The 13,505-nt window shown below is 35.6% G+C and overlaps 3 protein-coding genes across 4 annotated transcripts in view; 1 reads left to right on the top strand and 2 right to left on the bottom strand.

The window, feature by feature from the left end:
* Positions 1–60: 60 nt before the first annotated feature.
* LOC111442469 (UTP--glucose-1-phosphate uridylyltransferase-like) lies at positions 61–5,659 on the bottom strand. Its single transcript, XM_023079917.1, has 21 exons — positions 5,314–5,659; positions 5,092–5,139; positions 4,098–4,189; positions 3,925–4,015; positions 3,413–3,473; positions 3,242–3,319; positions 3,112–3,162; positions 2,943–3,016; positions 2,699–2,771; positions 2,548–2,605; positions 2,369–2,415; positions 2,189–2,254; positions 2,058–2,090; positions 1,884–1,936; positions 1,715–1,790; positions 1,259–1,315; positions 1,089–1,172; positions 899–997; positions 719–823; positions 339–410; positions 61–245 (listed from the first exon to the last, which is right to left on the bottom strand). Exons 1-21 carry the CDS (start codon positions 5,397–5,399, stop codon positions 219–221), a joined length of 1,431 nt encoding a protein of 476 aa, XP_022935685.1. The 5' UTR covers positions 5,400–5,659; the 3' UTR covers positions 61–218.
* Positions 5,660–7,887: 2,228 nt separating this feature from the next.
* Positions 7,888–8,415, top strand: LOC111441715. The gene has a single exon (XM_023078812.1). The coding sequence runs from the start codon at positions 7,888–7,890 to the stop codon at positions 8,413–8,415; it is 528 nt and encodes a 175-aa protein (XP_022934580.1).
* Positions 8,416–10,896: 2,481 nt separating this feature from the next.
* The window catches only part of LOC111442442 (protein APEM9-like), a 6,307-nt gene continuing 3,698 nt past the window's right edge, over positions 10,897–13,505 (bottom strand). For both annotated transcript variants that reach the window (XM_023079882.1, XM_023079881.1), the window contains exons 4-6: positions 12,744–13,023; positions 11,797–12,158; positions 10,897–11,182 (exon numbers count right to left, since the gene is read on the bottom strand). In XM_023079882.1, coding sequence (XP_022935650.1) covers positions 11,053–11,182; positions 11,797–12,158; positions 12,744–13,023 — 772 coding nt within the window. In that variant the 3' untranslated portion in view covers positions 10,897–11,052. The remainder of the gene's footprint in view (positions 11,183–11,796; positions 12,159–12,743; positions 13,024–13,505) is intronic.

The following is a 13,505-nucleotide window of genomic DNA, read 5'->3' as shown; positions in this document are numbered from 1 at the left end:
ATTATAACTTTAATCTCATATATATTATTGTGTATTATATATTAATATAAACTCATAAACTTTAATGCCAACAAAGTTCATCATATCGAAAAGAAGAGTTGCCAAACTGTGTGGATTAGAGACAAATTTGCATGATTTTGTTGGTATTAAAGAGAAAAAAAGGTACTAAGATGCCGTAGAGCTTCTGCTCTGAAAGAGTTGAGAAGGCAACCAAAGGTTTAGAAATCTTCTGCTCCATTGATTTCCTGCATATCAAATTTATCCAAAACATTCAACTCACTGTCCAAATTTCATAACCATGATCTTCTATAACAGATTTTAACTCCTCTTTCTCGTACCTTGTTTTCAATTACCGCGTTATCGGGCACAGCTAATTTTGCCTCGGGTTTACCCGAGATACTCACTTTTCCCTGTAAAATAGCAGGACAAAGACGTGTTCAAACTCCTGTAATGTCATTTCTTACGAGTCTCAAATCACTAAAGCATACAAACGTAAGCGTGTGAAGAATGAGGATGACGTGTAACGGGTAGTTACGTGTCTGTGTGGAGCCTGTAGGTTTTGATTTGGATAAATTATGTTCGTTTTGACTGTTCGAGCTGCAAGGTTGGTTTGAAAAACAACCATAACTAGCATTCCTAATTACAGGGTCATTATGTTATATGGTATCTGCTAATTGGATGATACATCAGAAACCAGAAAACAGAAGCAGATTCATACCTTGAGAACGACACCAGCCCCGAATGAAACATCACCAGCCACTTTAAGGCTATCGAGTTCAATGATGCTCGGGATCGACTTGAATCGGCTCAGGAAGTTACCAACCTGTAAAATTATAAGAAAAAAGTACAGTAACCAACATGTTCATATAAGATAGCAAGTCAAGAGAACAAATCCTGCCTTCTTGAATTCAGGCCCCAGTTCAATAGAAGGATTGGAAGCATCTTTTCTATCTTTGTTGCGAAGGACAGAGCCATCAACCAAAGTATAAAGATCAGACTGCAGAGAAAAGTAGACCATCAAATATTGGCTTGTTAAGAACATCAAACCAATAACAGTAGAGCCTGTGATGATGGATGAAAGAACTAACCTGGACAAGAAGCAAATCTGAAGTTGCCTTGACGGGAAGAAAACGCGATCGTGGTACGTTAATACCGATGGCATGATCAAAGAACTATTTGGCAGAGAATAGACAAGTACAAGGCATTAATATCCATGTATACTAACATAGCACACACCAAATCAAGAGTAAGTGTATACCCTGATTGCTGCACCAGCTGCTGTTTCAAGCTGAAGAACCTTGATCCCATCAACTTCCTAAGAATGATGACAGTATATCAGTCCCCTGTCCGTGTAAAAGCACCACTACAAATTCCAACTAAGGTGGCTATTTGTAACGCCCCAAGTCCACCACTAGCAGATATTGTCCTCTTTGAGCTTTTCTTTTTGGAGTTCCTCCCAAGGTTTTTAAAACGCGTTTGCTAAGGAGGGTTTTCATACCCTTATATATAAAGAATACTTTGTTCTCCTCCTAAACCGATGTAGGATCTCACAATTCACCTCCCTTCGGGACCCAACATCCTAGCAGACGCATTTTAAAAACTTTGAGGGGAAGCCCGAAAGAAAAAGCTCAAAGAGGACAATATGTACTAGCGGTGGGCTTGGTCTATTACATTTTCTATTTGCATGGGCCCGCATTACAAGAACAGAAACTACCTTGGGATTCGGAATAATCTCCATCTTAAGTGCATTGGCTTCCACAAGCCTTTTAATTGCTTGCAAGTTCACCCACCTGAATCATACATTACCAATAGTTTATTCGCAAGGCACTCTCAGTGATTGTTAAATGTGTATCAATCAAGAACTCTCCAGAAACATGGCTTACAAATTATTAGTGTTGAAAATTTTGAACTTCTCAATTGACTTGAATTCGTTTACCTATACCAAACAAAGAACAATAAAAGCATCTACTGTGATATGAAAAGCACAGCTAACTTCTTGAAAAACAAAGAGTTCTACCAGACATGAAGGAACATAATCATCACTGATATATACTCACGTGTTCATCAGGGACCTGAGCGATTTCGAGTAGCTGCACCATGACATGAAAAGAATGTTACAAGACGAAAAATATTTATCGTCTGCAGACCAACTAACCAGGTGGTGGTATAATATTCTGTAACATTATACCTGAACCTTCCCTTCATAAGAAATAAGAGTACCACCCTTCACATCAGCCAAGGTTTTCGGTGTCACCTACACGTAATCGATAACGAAAAATGTTAAAAGCACAAGAAACACTAAGAATAATAAACGAATATGTCGGAATATCTTTTTCCACACATAAAATGGTTGAACTTGTTTTCATACCTCCATGCAGTACTCATTCTTGTTGTGAATCAAATGGTTTAAAATTTCTATAATGTCCAGAATCAAGGATAATGAAAGCCCAAGGAACAGATTTCATGTTTCGTTTAGTAAGCAACAAGTAAGAAGTAAACTAAAGGCTTAAACGAAACTAAGGCCTCCGAAAAATTAAATATGGATACGTAAGTCCACGACAGCACCTAAGTTGTCGGAGTTCGCAACAAAGACATATTCCTTACCCTGCATAAGCAAACATGGAAAGTAAAATACGAGGAGAAATAAATACAAGGATTCATCGAAGTAGACATGTTCAGCGGGATCGTGTGAAAAGACCTGAGATATCAGAGCATCAAGTTTGCCACTGTTTTTCAAGGATGGGAAAACATCACCATGTCCAGGAGGGTACCTTCACATGAACACAAATACAAAGATATGAAGTACGTAGGCACGTATTGGCACCTCAGACTGAAACAAAAGCGGTTCTAGGCAAACACATTGTTAATTTTAATGAGAAAAGGCTCAAGGAGACAAAGTTGATCAAATTCTTTCGTGTACTAAACGAGTATCTATATCATACCATCCATCCTTGTCGGTGCGTCCTTTGCTAGGGAGTGGAAGATAGTCCTCAGAAACCAAACGTGGATATTGGCTCTGTTTATAATCCAATGAGAAAAAAGATAAACAATTCATTCCAAAGAATAAAAAGAAGACGTGAAAAAAGCTAACCCATCTCATCTTGTACTCACCTGGTTGAAAGTATGGATCTCCACATTTGAACCTTTGTATTTTTCAATGATCTGATATAAAGAAGAGTTAGTATAAAGCGCAAGATACTGAGGAAAACATGGGAAATAAGCATATACTGATTTTAAATACCTTTTGAGTATCTTCATGAGTGTTAAATGAGTTCATAAGAAGTAAGGGAACGTTGCACCCATATTTGGAATTGAGATTCTACCAAAAGTGACATGGATGATTCTCAAAATCGAGTATAAGAACCAAGGAACGTAAACGAAATCGTTTATGAGAGAACAGGGTGAGTAAAACCTCGATTTGGATAACAATCAAGTCGAGAAATGTCAAACCATTCCGGACTTCAATGACTGACCTGCAGCACAGAAGATTTCGACACTCACCAGCAATTCGAGGCTAAATCAGAAGATGTGTTAATACACGAGACTAAATTGAAACGTTTTAAACAATAGGGACTAAGATTGAAAAGCACTCAACATCAGGACTAAAACATATATTTAGCCTTGAGTAATGCAGTATTGGTGGCACGGATTTAAGTGCCTATGAGTTGAACTACTTGTGTATAAAGTCCTTGCAAACGACCTTGAGAAAGTCCTAAAGGGTATGAATTTCGAAGCTCAAGCAACCTATGTTATGGGGACGAAAATAATTGATCCTATGCTCATTGAAACTCATGGTTTAGTCTTTCAGCATGAATTTGGTAGCAAAAATGATAAAATGAATCAAATGCATGATAAGAACTTCAGCACCTCAGAAGATAATATGAGAAAAGAAAAATGAAAGAAAATGGGTCGAAAGGGGCGTACTTGGGACCGGTGCAGCCCATCGTCGTCCCCAAACCTCCATTAAGCTTCAAAACGACAAGCTTGTCCAATAGTTTCTTGGTTTCAGCAGGATCTACGTTAACAAAGAACTATATGAGCTTTCAATAAGAAAATATCATGAACAGAAAATGTAGACAAAATTAAGGAGAGGATACCATTAGGTAGAGGTGCCAAGGAATCATAAGGAACCACTACTTCGTCTGTTGGTGTCTGGATCTTGCTCCATTCAACATGCTGTGCTTCCCCACTTCAACCAGAAATTCAGAAAATCAAGAAGAATAAATTAGATTAGATTTCATATGCAACAGCCCAAGCACTAGCACTGCTATTAGATATTATCCGCTTTGGGCTTTCTCTCAAGGATTTTAAAGAGCGTCTACTGGAGAGAGCTTTCCACACCTATACAAAGGGTGTTTCGTTCTCCTTCCCAACCGACGTGAGATCTACCCCCCTTCAGGGTCCAGGGTCCTTACTGGCACATTGCCTCATGTCCACCCCCCTTCGGGGCTCAGCCTCATCGCTGCACAACGCCCTGTGTTTGGCTCTGGTATCATTTGTAACAGTCCAAGCACACCGCTAGCAAATGTTGTCCTCTTTGGGCCTTCCCTTTCGGCCTTCCCCTCAAGGTTTGATAGGGAGAGGTTTTCACACCCTTTAAAGATTCAGCAAATTCTTTTTGGTTCCGGATTGAGATTCAGCAATTGTTCCTTCCCAACCGTACCACGCTTATGATGAAATCCATTAATCAATTCTTTTTGGTTCCGGATTGAGATTCAGCAAATTTCCACATGAAACTCTCTTGATTCAAATGAGGGGAAGAACATCCTGTTAAACGAACACGACTCTCTACAATGGTATGATATTGTCCACTTTGAGTATAAACTCTCGTGGCTTTGTTTTGGGCCTCTCAAAAGGCCTCATACCAATGGAGATAGTATTCTTTGATTATAAACCGATGATCATTCCCTAAATTAGCCGAGGTGGGACTTTCATCCAACACATCCCTCTAGAAAGTGATATCAATAACTAAACATGTTCTAACAAAAAAGTAATATCAACAAACAAAAGCGCCATTCTCAAATGATATCAATCATGAATCTGAAAGCTCCACTCCCATTGCAAGGAACAACAATACACATTAGAAATTACCTGAGATAGCGAGAGACAAGGTTGACAAATCCAGATTTCTCATTCTCACTGCCAAAACCAATAGAGAATCAGATCTCATAACCCATTGCAGCACAAAATCAAACAAAACAGAGATCACAACCCACAACCTATTTCTCAAACAGATCCCACAGATCCAAATCACACCAAAAAAAATGCCACAAATACACAAATACAAATGGATTTACATCCACATTTCCATACCTTATCTGGGTCAGCCCAGAAACAGCAGCTTGAAGCTTAGATAGCTTCTCACTATCAGCAGGACTAAGAGTAGCAGCAGAGGCCATAGTGCAACAAAATCAAACTCCCAAGAAAACAAAGAATGCAGAGCGAGAGAAATGAGATAAAGAAGACAACCCAATTGAGAAAACAGGGAATTTATATGAAAAACAGAAAGAATCCTTCTCTAGGAGCACAGATTGCGAAGCAAAACGTGGTGGGAAATGGGCGGTTAGAGGAATTGGGGAGTGAGTGGCGAGTGAAGGGGTTGGAAACGAGCGTTTTTGAGAAATTGAAGACGAGTGTACAAAAGGGATTATTCTGATTTGAAGTCTAATATTGGGTCGGGTTTATTATTTAATAATTATTGTTTGAATAAAAAAAAAAAAAAAAAGACTGTAATTCAAATAATTTTGAATTTGTCATGGGCTCTCAGCTATACATCTAGTAACACCACCAAACATATCTTTATGTCGTTATCTTAACAAATCCGACTATAGAAAAAATTGAATATATTTAAATCGTTTATATGTGTTAAAGAATGATTAATTACATCAAATACAGTATCTATGATAAACCGTAATTAAAGACTAAATATCATATAAGATAATGTCAAAGTCATCCGATATCCAATTTTGATTACAAATCATGGGTAAAGACCGTTATAAAAATATTTTCTTTTAATTAAAGAAAATATTAAAGGCTATAATTGGTATATGGAAAATAATAACCGTCAATTTCTAAATTTATTAAAATTTTGATTTGACTTGTGAATATACACAATTCTTAATTAAATTAAATGTGAATTAACTAATTTCCAAACAAAGGTCAGGAAATTTATTAATTTTTAATCAAAGACGAAGATAATAGAAGAAAAAATAACTTTGCCCAGATACTTTCATCTAACTTTAAGAACATGATCGAGTCAAATTTGACCGGTATTCTAATTATATTTGTGAATTATAACATCAATGTGTGTGTGTCGGGTCATGCGTAGAGAAGTACTATACATTTAATCCTACCCGGATTGGAAAGTAGAGTTCAAGGTCATACCATGATGTTTTTATAAAACGATAGGTCTCACCATGATTACTTGTATTTGCATTTCACGACTCTAACTAACAGTGAGACTACTTATTAAGTATTTTTAAATACTGGAGCAATGTGTTACTCGTTTTCAGATAAAGATAAGACACTCATATATATTTTAATAAATGTTATCGATGATTTCCAACTATGTTATTATAACAATATTGTTTTAAATAAGTTTACGACATAGTTTATGAAATATTTTTACTAACTTTTTCAAACATAATACGATATCATAGATTTAAACGTTTGAAGTCATAGATTCCATCTATTTCTGGTACAAACTTTACTCTTCATCACGGAAAGACAAAGCCCCCACAGATTTCAATGCCATGTTGTGGCCAACATTGGATGGTCAAATCGTGTAGAAAATGACCGGAAGCGATGGTTTTGTAGGTGAGGAGAAAAGAGGCTCCCTCGTGATGCTAACTAAGGTCATGGAATTCAAAACTTTCAATTACCGTTTATCATAGGTATCATATTTAACTTTTCATTTACTTTGTAATTTATTCGATTTCGTAAATGATTACAATGGTCTCCATTTAGGTGATGATTTTAGCAAATATTCTCACATTGGATGGGAGACAAATTTTTATTGAAACCTTTTTAAGAAGAAAGTCGATGTATTTTAATTAATTGAATTATGTTCAATTAACTGTAACAAACATTTATTATCATCTCTAATATTTATTTTCTATTTTTTAATTATGAAAATATCAACCTCGACCGACTTACTCAATTTTTGGTCACGTTAGCAATTGACAATGGGATTAATTGTTTCAGTGAGGCTATGGTTTATCGTGAATTATTTTTATTTTATTTTTAGTTAAATTAATAAAAATATTTATGATTCATTCTAAAAATACTTATAAATTTTCAAAACTTTCAATAATACCTTAAAACTTTTAACAAATTTTCAAACATACCCAAAGCTTGGTTACCATCTTTTTACTTAAACAATTTTTAAAAAACTATCCTTAATTAATATCCTTCGCTCTATAAAAAAAATTCAAATTTTATTACTGTTTATATATGAACAAGAATGGTTTATTATCGTCTCAAAAATTATCTCCAAAAATTTTAATATAATCGAAAAATTTAATAAATTTGAACTCTTTTGAAAATTTAAAACTAATTTTTAAATTTTTATAAAAATTTATAAATATTTTTGAGACCGTGTTAAATTATTATATTACCAACTAAATTGATATAAATTAAAATTTATGGATTAAATTGTTATTAAAGGAAAGTTAATTGTAATTTTCATTAAATATATATATATAGATATATATATATATATATATATATATATATATATATATGTATATATATATATATAAAATACAGTGGAAAAGGGAAATTTGAAGCGTGTTGGTCCATTGGTGAAACGAAGAGAAGAAGAAGAAGAGTGAGTTTGGACGGCACAGTCTTCTTCATTCCTCCAAAGCTTTCCCCTTCCCTCCTTCCATGGCGTCGCGCCTCTTTCTCCTCCTTCTCCTCACAATTTCCCTCTCACTCTCCTCCGATGCCCGCCCTTGCAAGTCCCTCTTCGTTTCCTTTTCCCTTCTCCGCCACCGAACCCTCGATTCCCGCCATCATCCCTTCTCCGAGATGGCCCTAATCGTCGACATCACCGAGTTCAAATCATCCTCCCTCTCCCTTCCCGACGACATCCTCCTCCTCGATCTCCCTCGTCCTAGGCCCCACTCGCTTCATCAACACTTCCCTTTTGACTTCACCTCTCTCCGTGATCGCACCAAGGATATTCTCACCGTTGTTGTTGCTCTGCTCTTCGGCGTCGGCTGCGGCGCTCTCACTGCTGCTACTATGTATTTGGCGTACTCATTGTGCGCTGGTCGATTTGGGGATCGTTCTTCTGTGTATGACGATTCTGAGGAGGAGGATGACTTTAGTGATGATAACAAGGAGAACATTAAGAAGATGGGTTACATCAAGATCACCGACGACTCTGCTCCTGTTAAATCAGTGGTATGATCATTTATAGATATGTTTCCCTAACCTTGGCATGTTTGATCTCGTAATAAGAATTATACTTGATGCCCAATTCTGGATTGTAATTGTCTTATTTTCGAATGAATCTCTGCAGTATTATGTGAAAACTATGTGGTTAGTGATCATTTTATTTCAAATATGTGTTTGTAATCGTTTTGCTTCGTTTTGGATTTCAATCAGTTAGAATATGTTCATTGTTCCATTTTCCATGGTTGAGAATTCTTGCTCTGTTTCACCCATTCCTTCGTTACTGCTTAGTTTTTAAAATTTGGCAATTGTTTGCTTCATGTTGAACAAAGTCACTGTTAGATTTTAGATGTACTGATCGAAGGAGTCATCTCTATGCTGTGATGTTCTTGAAGTTATGTATGGTTCAAATGATGGTAGCTACCTATTAAGATTTTTACATATTTATTGTAGAGTTTGATGGTTGTCACGTAGGAAGAATCGATTTTTTTGGAAATTGGATGTAGTTACTAATTCATGATCTAGCATGTAGAGAATGAAAATTTCATTCTCGATTCTAAGCAAGCAATTTGAATAGGGATTATGAACAGGCAATCAAAGTTAAAGTCGTTTTGTTAAGTGAAATTGAAAGGCCCATTCTGTCGGTGAGAGAATGGAAAGAGGGATTGAGAGAATGGAAAGAGGGATTAGACCAACTCTAGAACTTTGAGGCTACTTAAAAGCCAAAACAAGAGCAAAATATCGGCACTGCGGTCCAAGCTTAGTGTCGATATTTAGTATATTGAAGGTTGCACGAAAGTGATTATTATCACGCAAGATCATATCCAAGCTTAGTGCTTTAGCTGAAACACCAGTTATTCCCGGTGTGTGTCGCGCAAACGAGACTCGTAAAAAGCTATGACGACATCTCTTAGCCTCCGTTTCTTTAAGGCCCTTATGGCTTACCCTTTCTCTCCATATATCTACATTGGTCCTTCAGCTTATAGAAGCCTAAATAAGGAGTAACTCAAGTTTTGCAGTTAGTTCCAAAGTGTTTGCAGCCTATATCTTCAACTGGTGAAGAACATATTTTAGAGTTACCATTTTACCTCCCTGTGAATTCGATGATTTTACCATTTTACCTCCATGTGAACATATTTTAGTGTTACCATTTTACCTCCCATACCTCCTTATAATCTGGTTCTCTCAAGAGATTTTTCCTGATATGAGCCTTCTCATCATTATTGCTAATTCCACTGAAACTCAGAAACTAAAAGAATATGAGAATGGGAAGATGCAAAATTAGCCAGAACAAAAGAAAAACAAAGAAAATACTAGACGGGTCGACCGTAAATTCGGATTTACGTGTCTACTACTTGCCCTCCAATAACGGTTAATATTGTTCTTCAAATAAACCGATGCCATAAGACGAAGATCGGGCTGAGAAACTAAACCTGGTGAAGTGATCAGCTCCAAGAGACATGAGTGAAACCCATATCGACTATCAGTGTCAGATAGCGCCAACTCTGCCTGTTTACGAACACCCTCATCACCACTCGTTGAATTCATTAATAACGTGTACATAGCTGCCATGTCTAATTATAGAGTTGATCATGGATTTATCAGAAATACTATCTTTAATAGCAAACTCCAGAGATTATGATAATATCATATCTACTTAAAGTGGATAATATCATATCATCGTGGTGAATCGTAGTCGTATTTTCTAATAATTTCTAATAATGACATTTCCATTTTGAAATTAAATGTGAACATTGACCTGATGCTCCAAAAAGCTCCCAAGAAAATGTCCTAATTCTCGGATGGACTTTCCTAATTCTGGCTTGTAATGCCCCCTCCCTGTTCTATTTTTTATTTTTTTTATTTTTTTTATTTTGTGTTTGTTAAATATATAAATCTTTAGTTAGGAGTCTAACAAACTTCTAAAAAATCAATTTTTTTCTTTACCAAATATCTCGATTATTTAGAAAAAAACGAAGGGCGTGTTGTGTTTATCTTAAGCAATTTGCTTATAGTACTAATAATCAATGCAGTAATTAAATTTCATTAATAATCAATGCAATAATTAAATTTCATTTTTGGAAGCAACTAAAACAAAATGGTCAAATTTACTAAATTATAGAAAAATTTATTAATAAAATTTAAAAGAATAATGACTTAAAAAGATTTCACGGTATTCTGGAAGCTCACAGCATTGGTTCTAATAATCCCCAACTCGTTCTAAAAAAATATAAGATTTTGTGTAATAATTTTTTTATATTCATTGTCAAAAAAATAATCACAGAAATCCAAACGTTTTATCTATCCATCCATGCAAATCAACTCCCCTCCCTCTATACAAATTCTCCTTATCCTTGAGAATATTTAGCCTTCTAATACGATTTAACATAAGTATTCTGTTCTTTTATTTGGGTAAATATCTTGTATTCTCTTTCTATTTTCTTAGTAATTTATTAAATTCTATAAATAATTATAAATAGAGAATTTTACCATTCAGCAAATATTCTATTCTCAATATTCATACTAGTAGCTGCTTCCATAGATCATATTCTTCACCAGCACTGCCAGACAATGAAGCAGCCATTGAAGAAAAATGGTTGTAAATGCTGCTTTTATATCAAATGGCAGAATACAAATATGGTTTTAAGAGAATCATGAGGCTCCACGAGGTACCCCAGAAAGAGGCTGGGCAATAGCTAAAGGGTTAACTTGGTATGAAAATGCAAGCTGCCACAGGTCTACCATTGCTTTCTTTGCGGACAAAGCTTGTTTCTGAGCCATCCTGAGAGATTAGAAAACCAACACATTCAACATAATTATCAATAAAATATTGCCAAGAAACGATAACTATATTTAGAATGGCATTTTAAATGCTTAAGAGAGTATTTTAAAATGAAAAGAAAATGCTTTTAATCACTTAGAAACTTAGTCTAAAATGATCCTTGAATGTTTACAACCAGTAGAATCTAATTCGCGTTAAAAAACGCTTTTACCCCTTGAAATCCCTGTTCAAAATTTTTATAAAAAAAAAAAAAAAAAAAAAAAAAAGATCAAAATAGGATCAGATAATACTTTGAAAATTCTAAAAATACCAAAAACTAGTGAAGGCAAAGCACTTCAGCTCAAGAAACAACATATTTCAAATTTGTCTACCCGGTAAGATGCAAATCTACAGTTAATTTTTCAAAAAAACTGTTTACGAAGTACTGTATCCCTAAAAACAGACATTTATCAAAACTTTGACCCACAAAGAAGACTTCTTAAGCTAAAATATCCTTCATCTATTAAGTTGAACCTCTAACATGCAAGTGCTTCTCAATGTTCGCATTGAGCACTATGATATAGAACTGCAAGCAAATGATCAGTAATATGCTCTTCATTTGACAATAAACATACCTCTTCAAAGTGGTTAGTTTCCTTCGCAGTAGATAATAGATTAGCACAAACAAACAGCTAAGCAGAACCCTTCTGGTGGATATGATCAGCCGAGTACTTCCAAACTTCAAAGTGATTGTACGGAACGGCCAAAACCATGGTTTTGTAAGCTTATGTAGCTTTAGAACCGTTTCTCTGTTAGCATTCCCTCCATCTGGATGATATCCAGGATCTAAGGCTGTTTTTGAAGCTCTTGATTCTTGACGATCTTCCGAAGAAGATAAATGTGCTTTATGGTCATCTTTATGCAAAGAAGATGGGGACGATTGAGACAAGCTGGCAGCTTTAAGAGACTGCTGGTAGTCTAGTCTCCTCAAAAGTACCTAGCCAAAGAGTTGAAGGAAAAACAAATAAGGAAATGGAAATTGAACGTAACAGAAAGTGAATGTGAGGGAGATGCTCCTCTACTTTGAGGGAGAAAAAACTTTAAATTCAAGACTAGAGGAAGACAGTGAGGGTATTCGGGCAAAACTAGGTTTAGGTGCAAATAAAATTAAGCCACATATACAGAAATTTACAAACTTCATTTCTCCAAGTCATAAATTTTTCTCCAAGTTTTCTTTCAGATCACAATGATGCAACAGAGTACTGAGAAAGATGGTAATAATAGGATTGAATACTTCATCCGTCCGAATTCCTTGTTGAAATTCTTGGAGATGCATAAACAAAGATGAAAAATGTAGTGAACTGATGAACATTGAGAAAATAGTAGAGCCATTATGAAGTTGTATAAGCAGGAGATCAAAACCAAGAAAAAAAAAGATTCAATACCACGCTGGACACCCTCGAAAAAGGAAAAGAGTTAGAACAATAGAGAAGAAAAATAAATGAAATGAAGAATAAGCACAAGAACATGGCTCGGGCATATTTCGTATTCAATTCATCTTAAACCAAGCATATATATTTACCTGACGCTTTTCCTCAGGTAAAGCAGCTTTCTCAACCCAAGAAACAGCAAGATCCACGTCCTTCAAACCTATCTCCATGAGCGTCTGGAGGTAAACTTCAACAACTTGAAGATATTCATCGACAGTCAACTGAGCATGATCATCATAATGCTCTCTGTCATCAATATTTCTTGCGCCAGCAAGAACATATATTTCTTCATTCAATAAACTCCACTTGCTAAGGAACTCTTCTAGAAAACATCGCATATCAGAAAGACCTTCTGAGATCTGAAGACACGCCCTAAGAAATTGACCATTAACGATTAAAACATGCTCACAGCAATATGACTCACCCACGCTTAACATCAGGAAGGTTGTAGTATTAATTTGTAGATAGAATGCCACCAAGTTATGATTTATAGCCACAAAGGTATCTGAGTTCACACCTTGGCCAACCATTGGGCCAAGACATTATGCCTTAGCTATATTGAGATTATTTCATCAATTTACAGACATTGCAATTAAAGAGAACCAACCAAGATCATTTTGCTTTCCCATGATAGTTGAATACATGCTCGCATGATCAATAAATGGACAGGACAATCAAATGTATTACAAGACTAGTGACATTATATGGTTCTCTATTTTCCTCTCTAGGCAGCGGTTATAAAATCTCTTTTTGCAATTCTACATTAGGTCGTCTTATTGCTCTTGCCGGGAGTTCCTTCCTTGAATGGAACTTCCATTTTGTGGGCTTTTTTTTTTTTTTTTTTTTTTTTTTTT

Source organism: Cucurbita moschata, unplaced genomic scaffold, assembly GCF_002738365.1.
Source record: "Cucurbita moschata cultivar Rifu unplaced genomic scaffold, Cmos_1.0 Cmo_Scf00004, whole genome shotgun sequence".
Lineage (NCBI taxonomy): Eukaryota > Viridiplantae > Streptophyta > Magnoliopsida > Cucurbitales > Cucurbitaceae > Cucurbita > Cucurbita moschata.
This window is presented reverse-complemented; position numbering and strand designations above follow the sequence as displayed.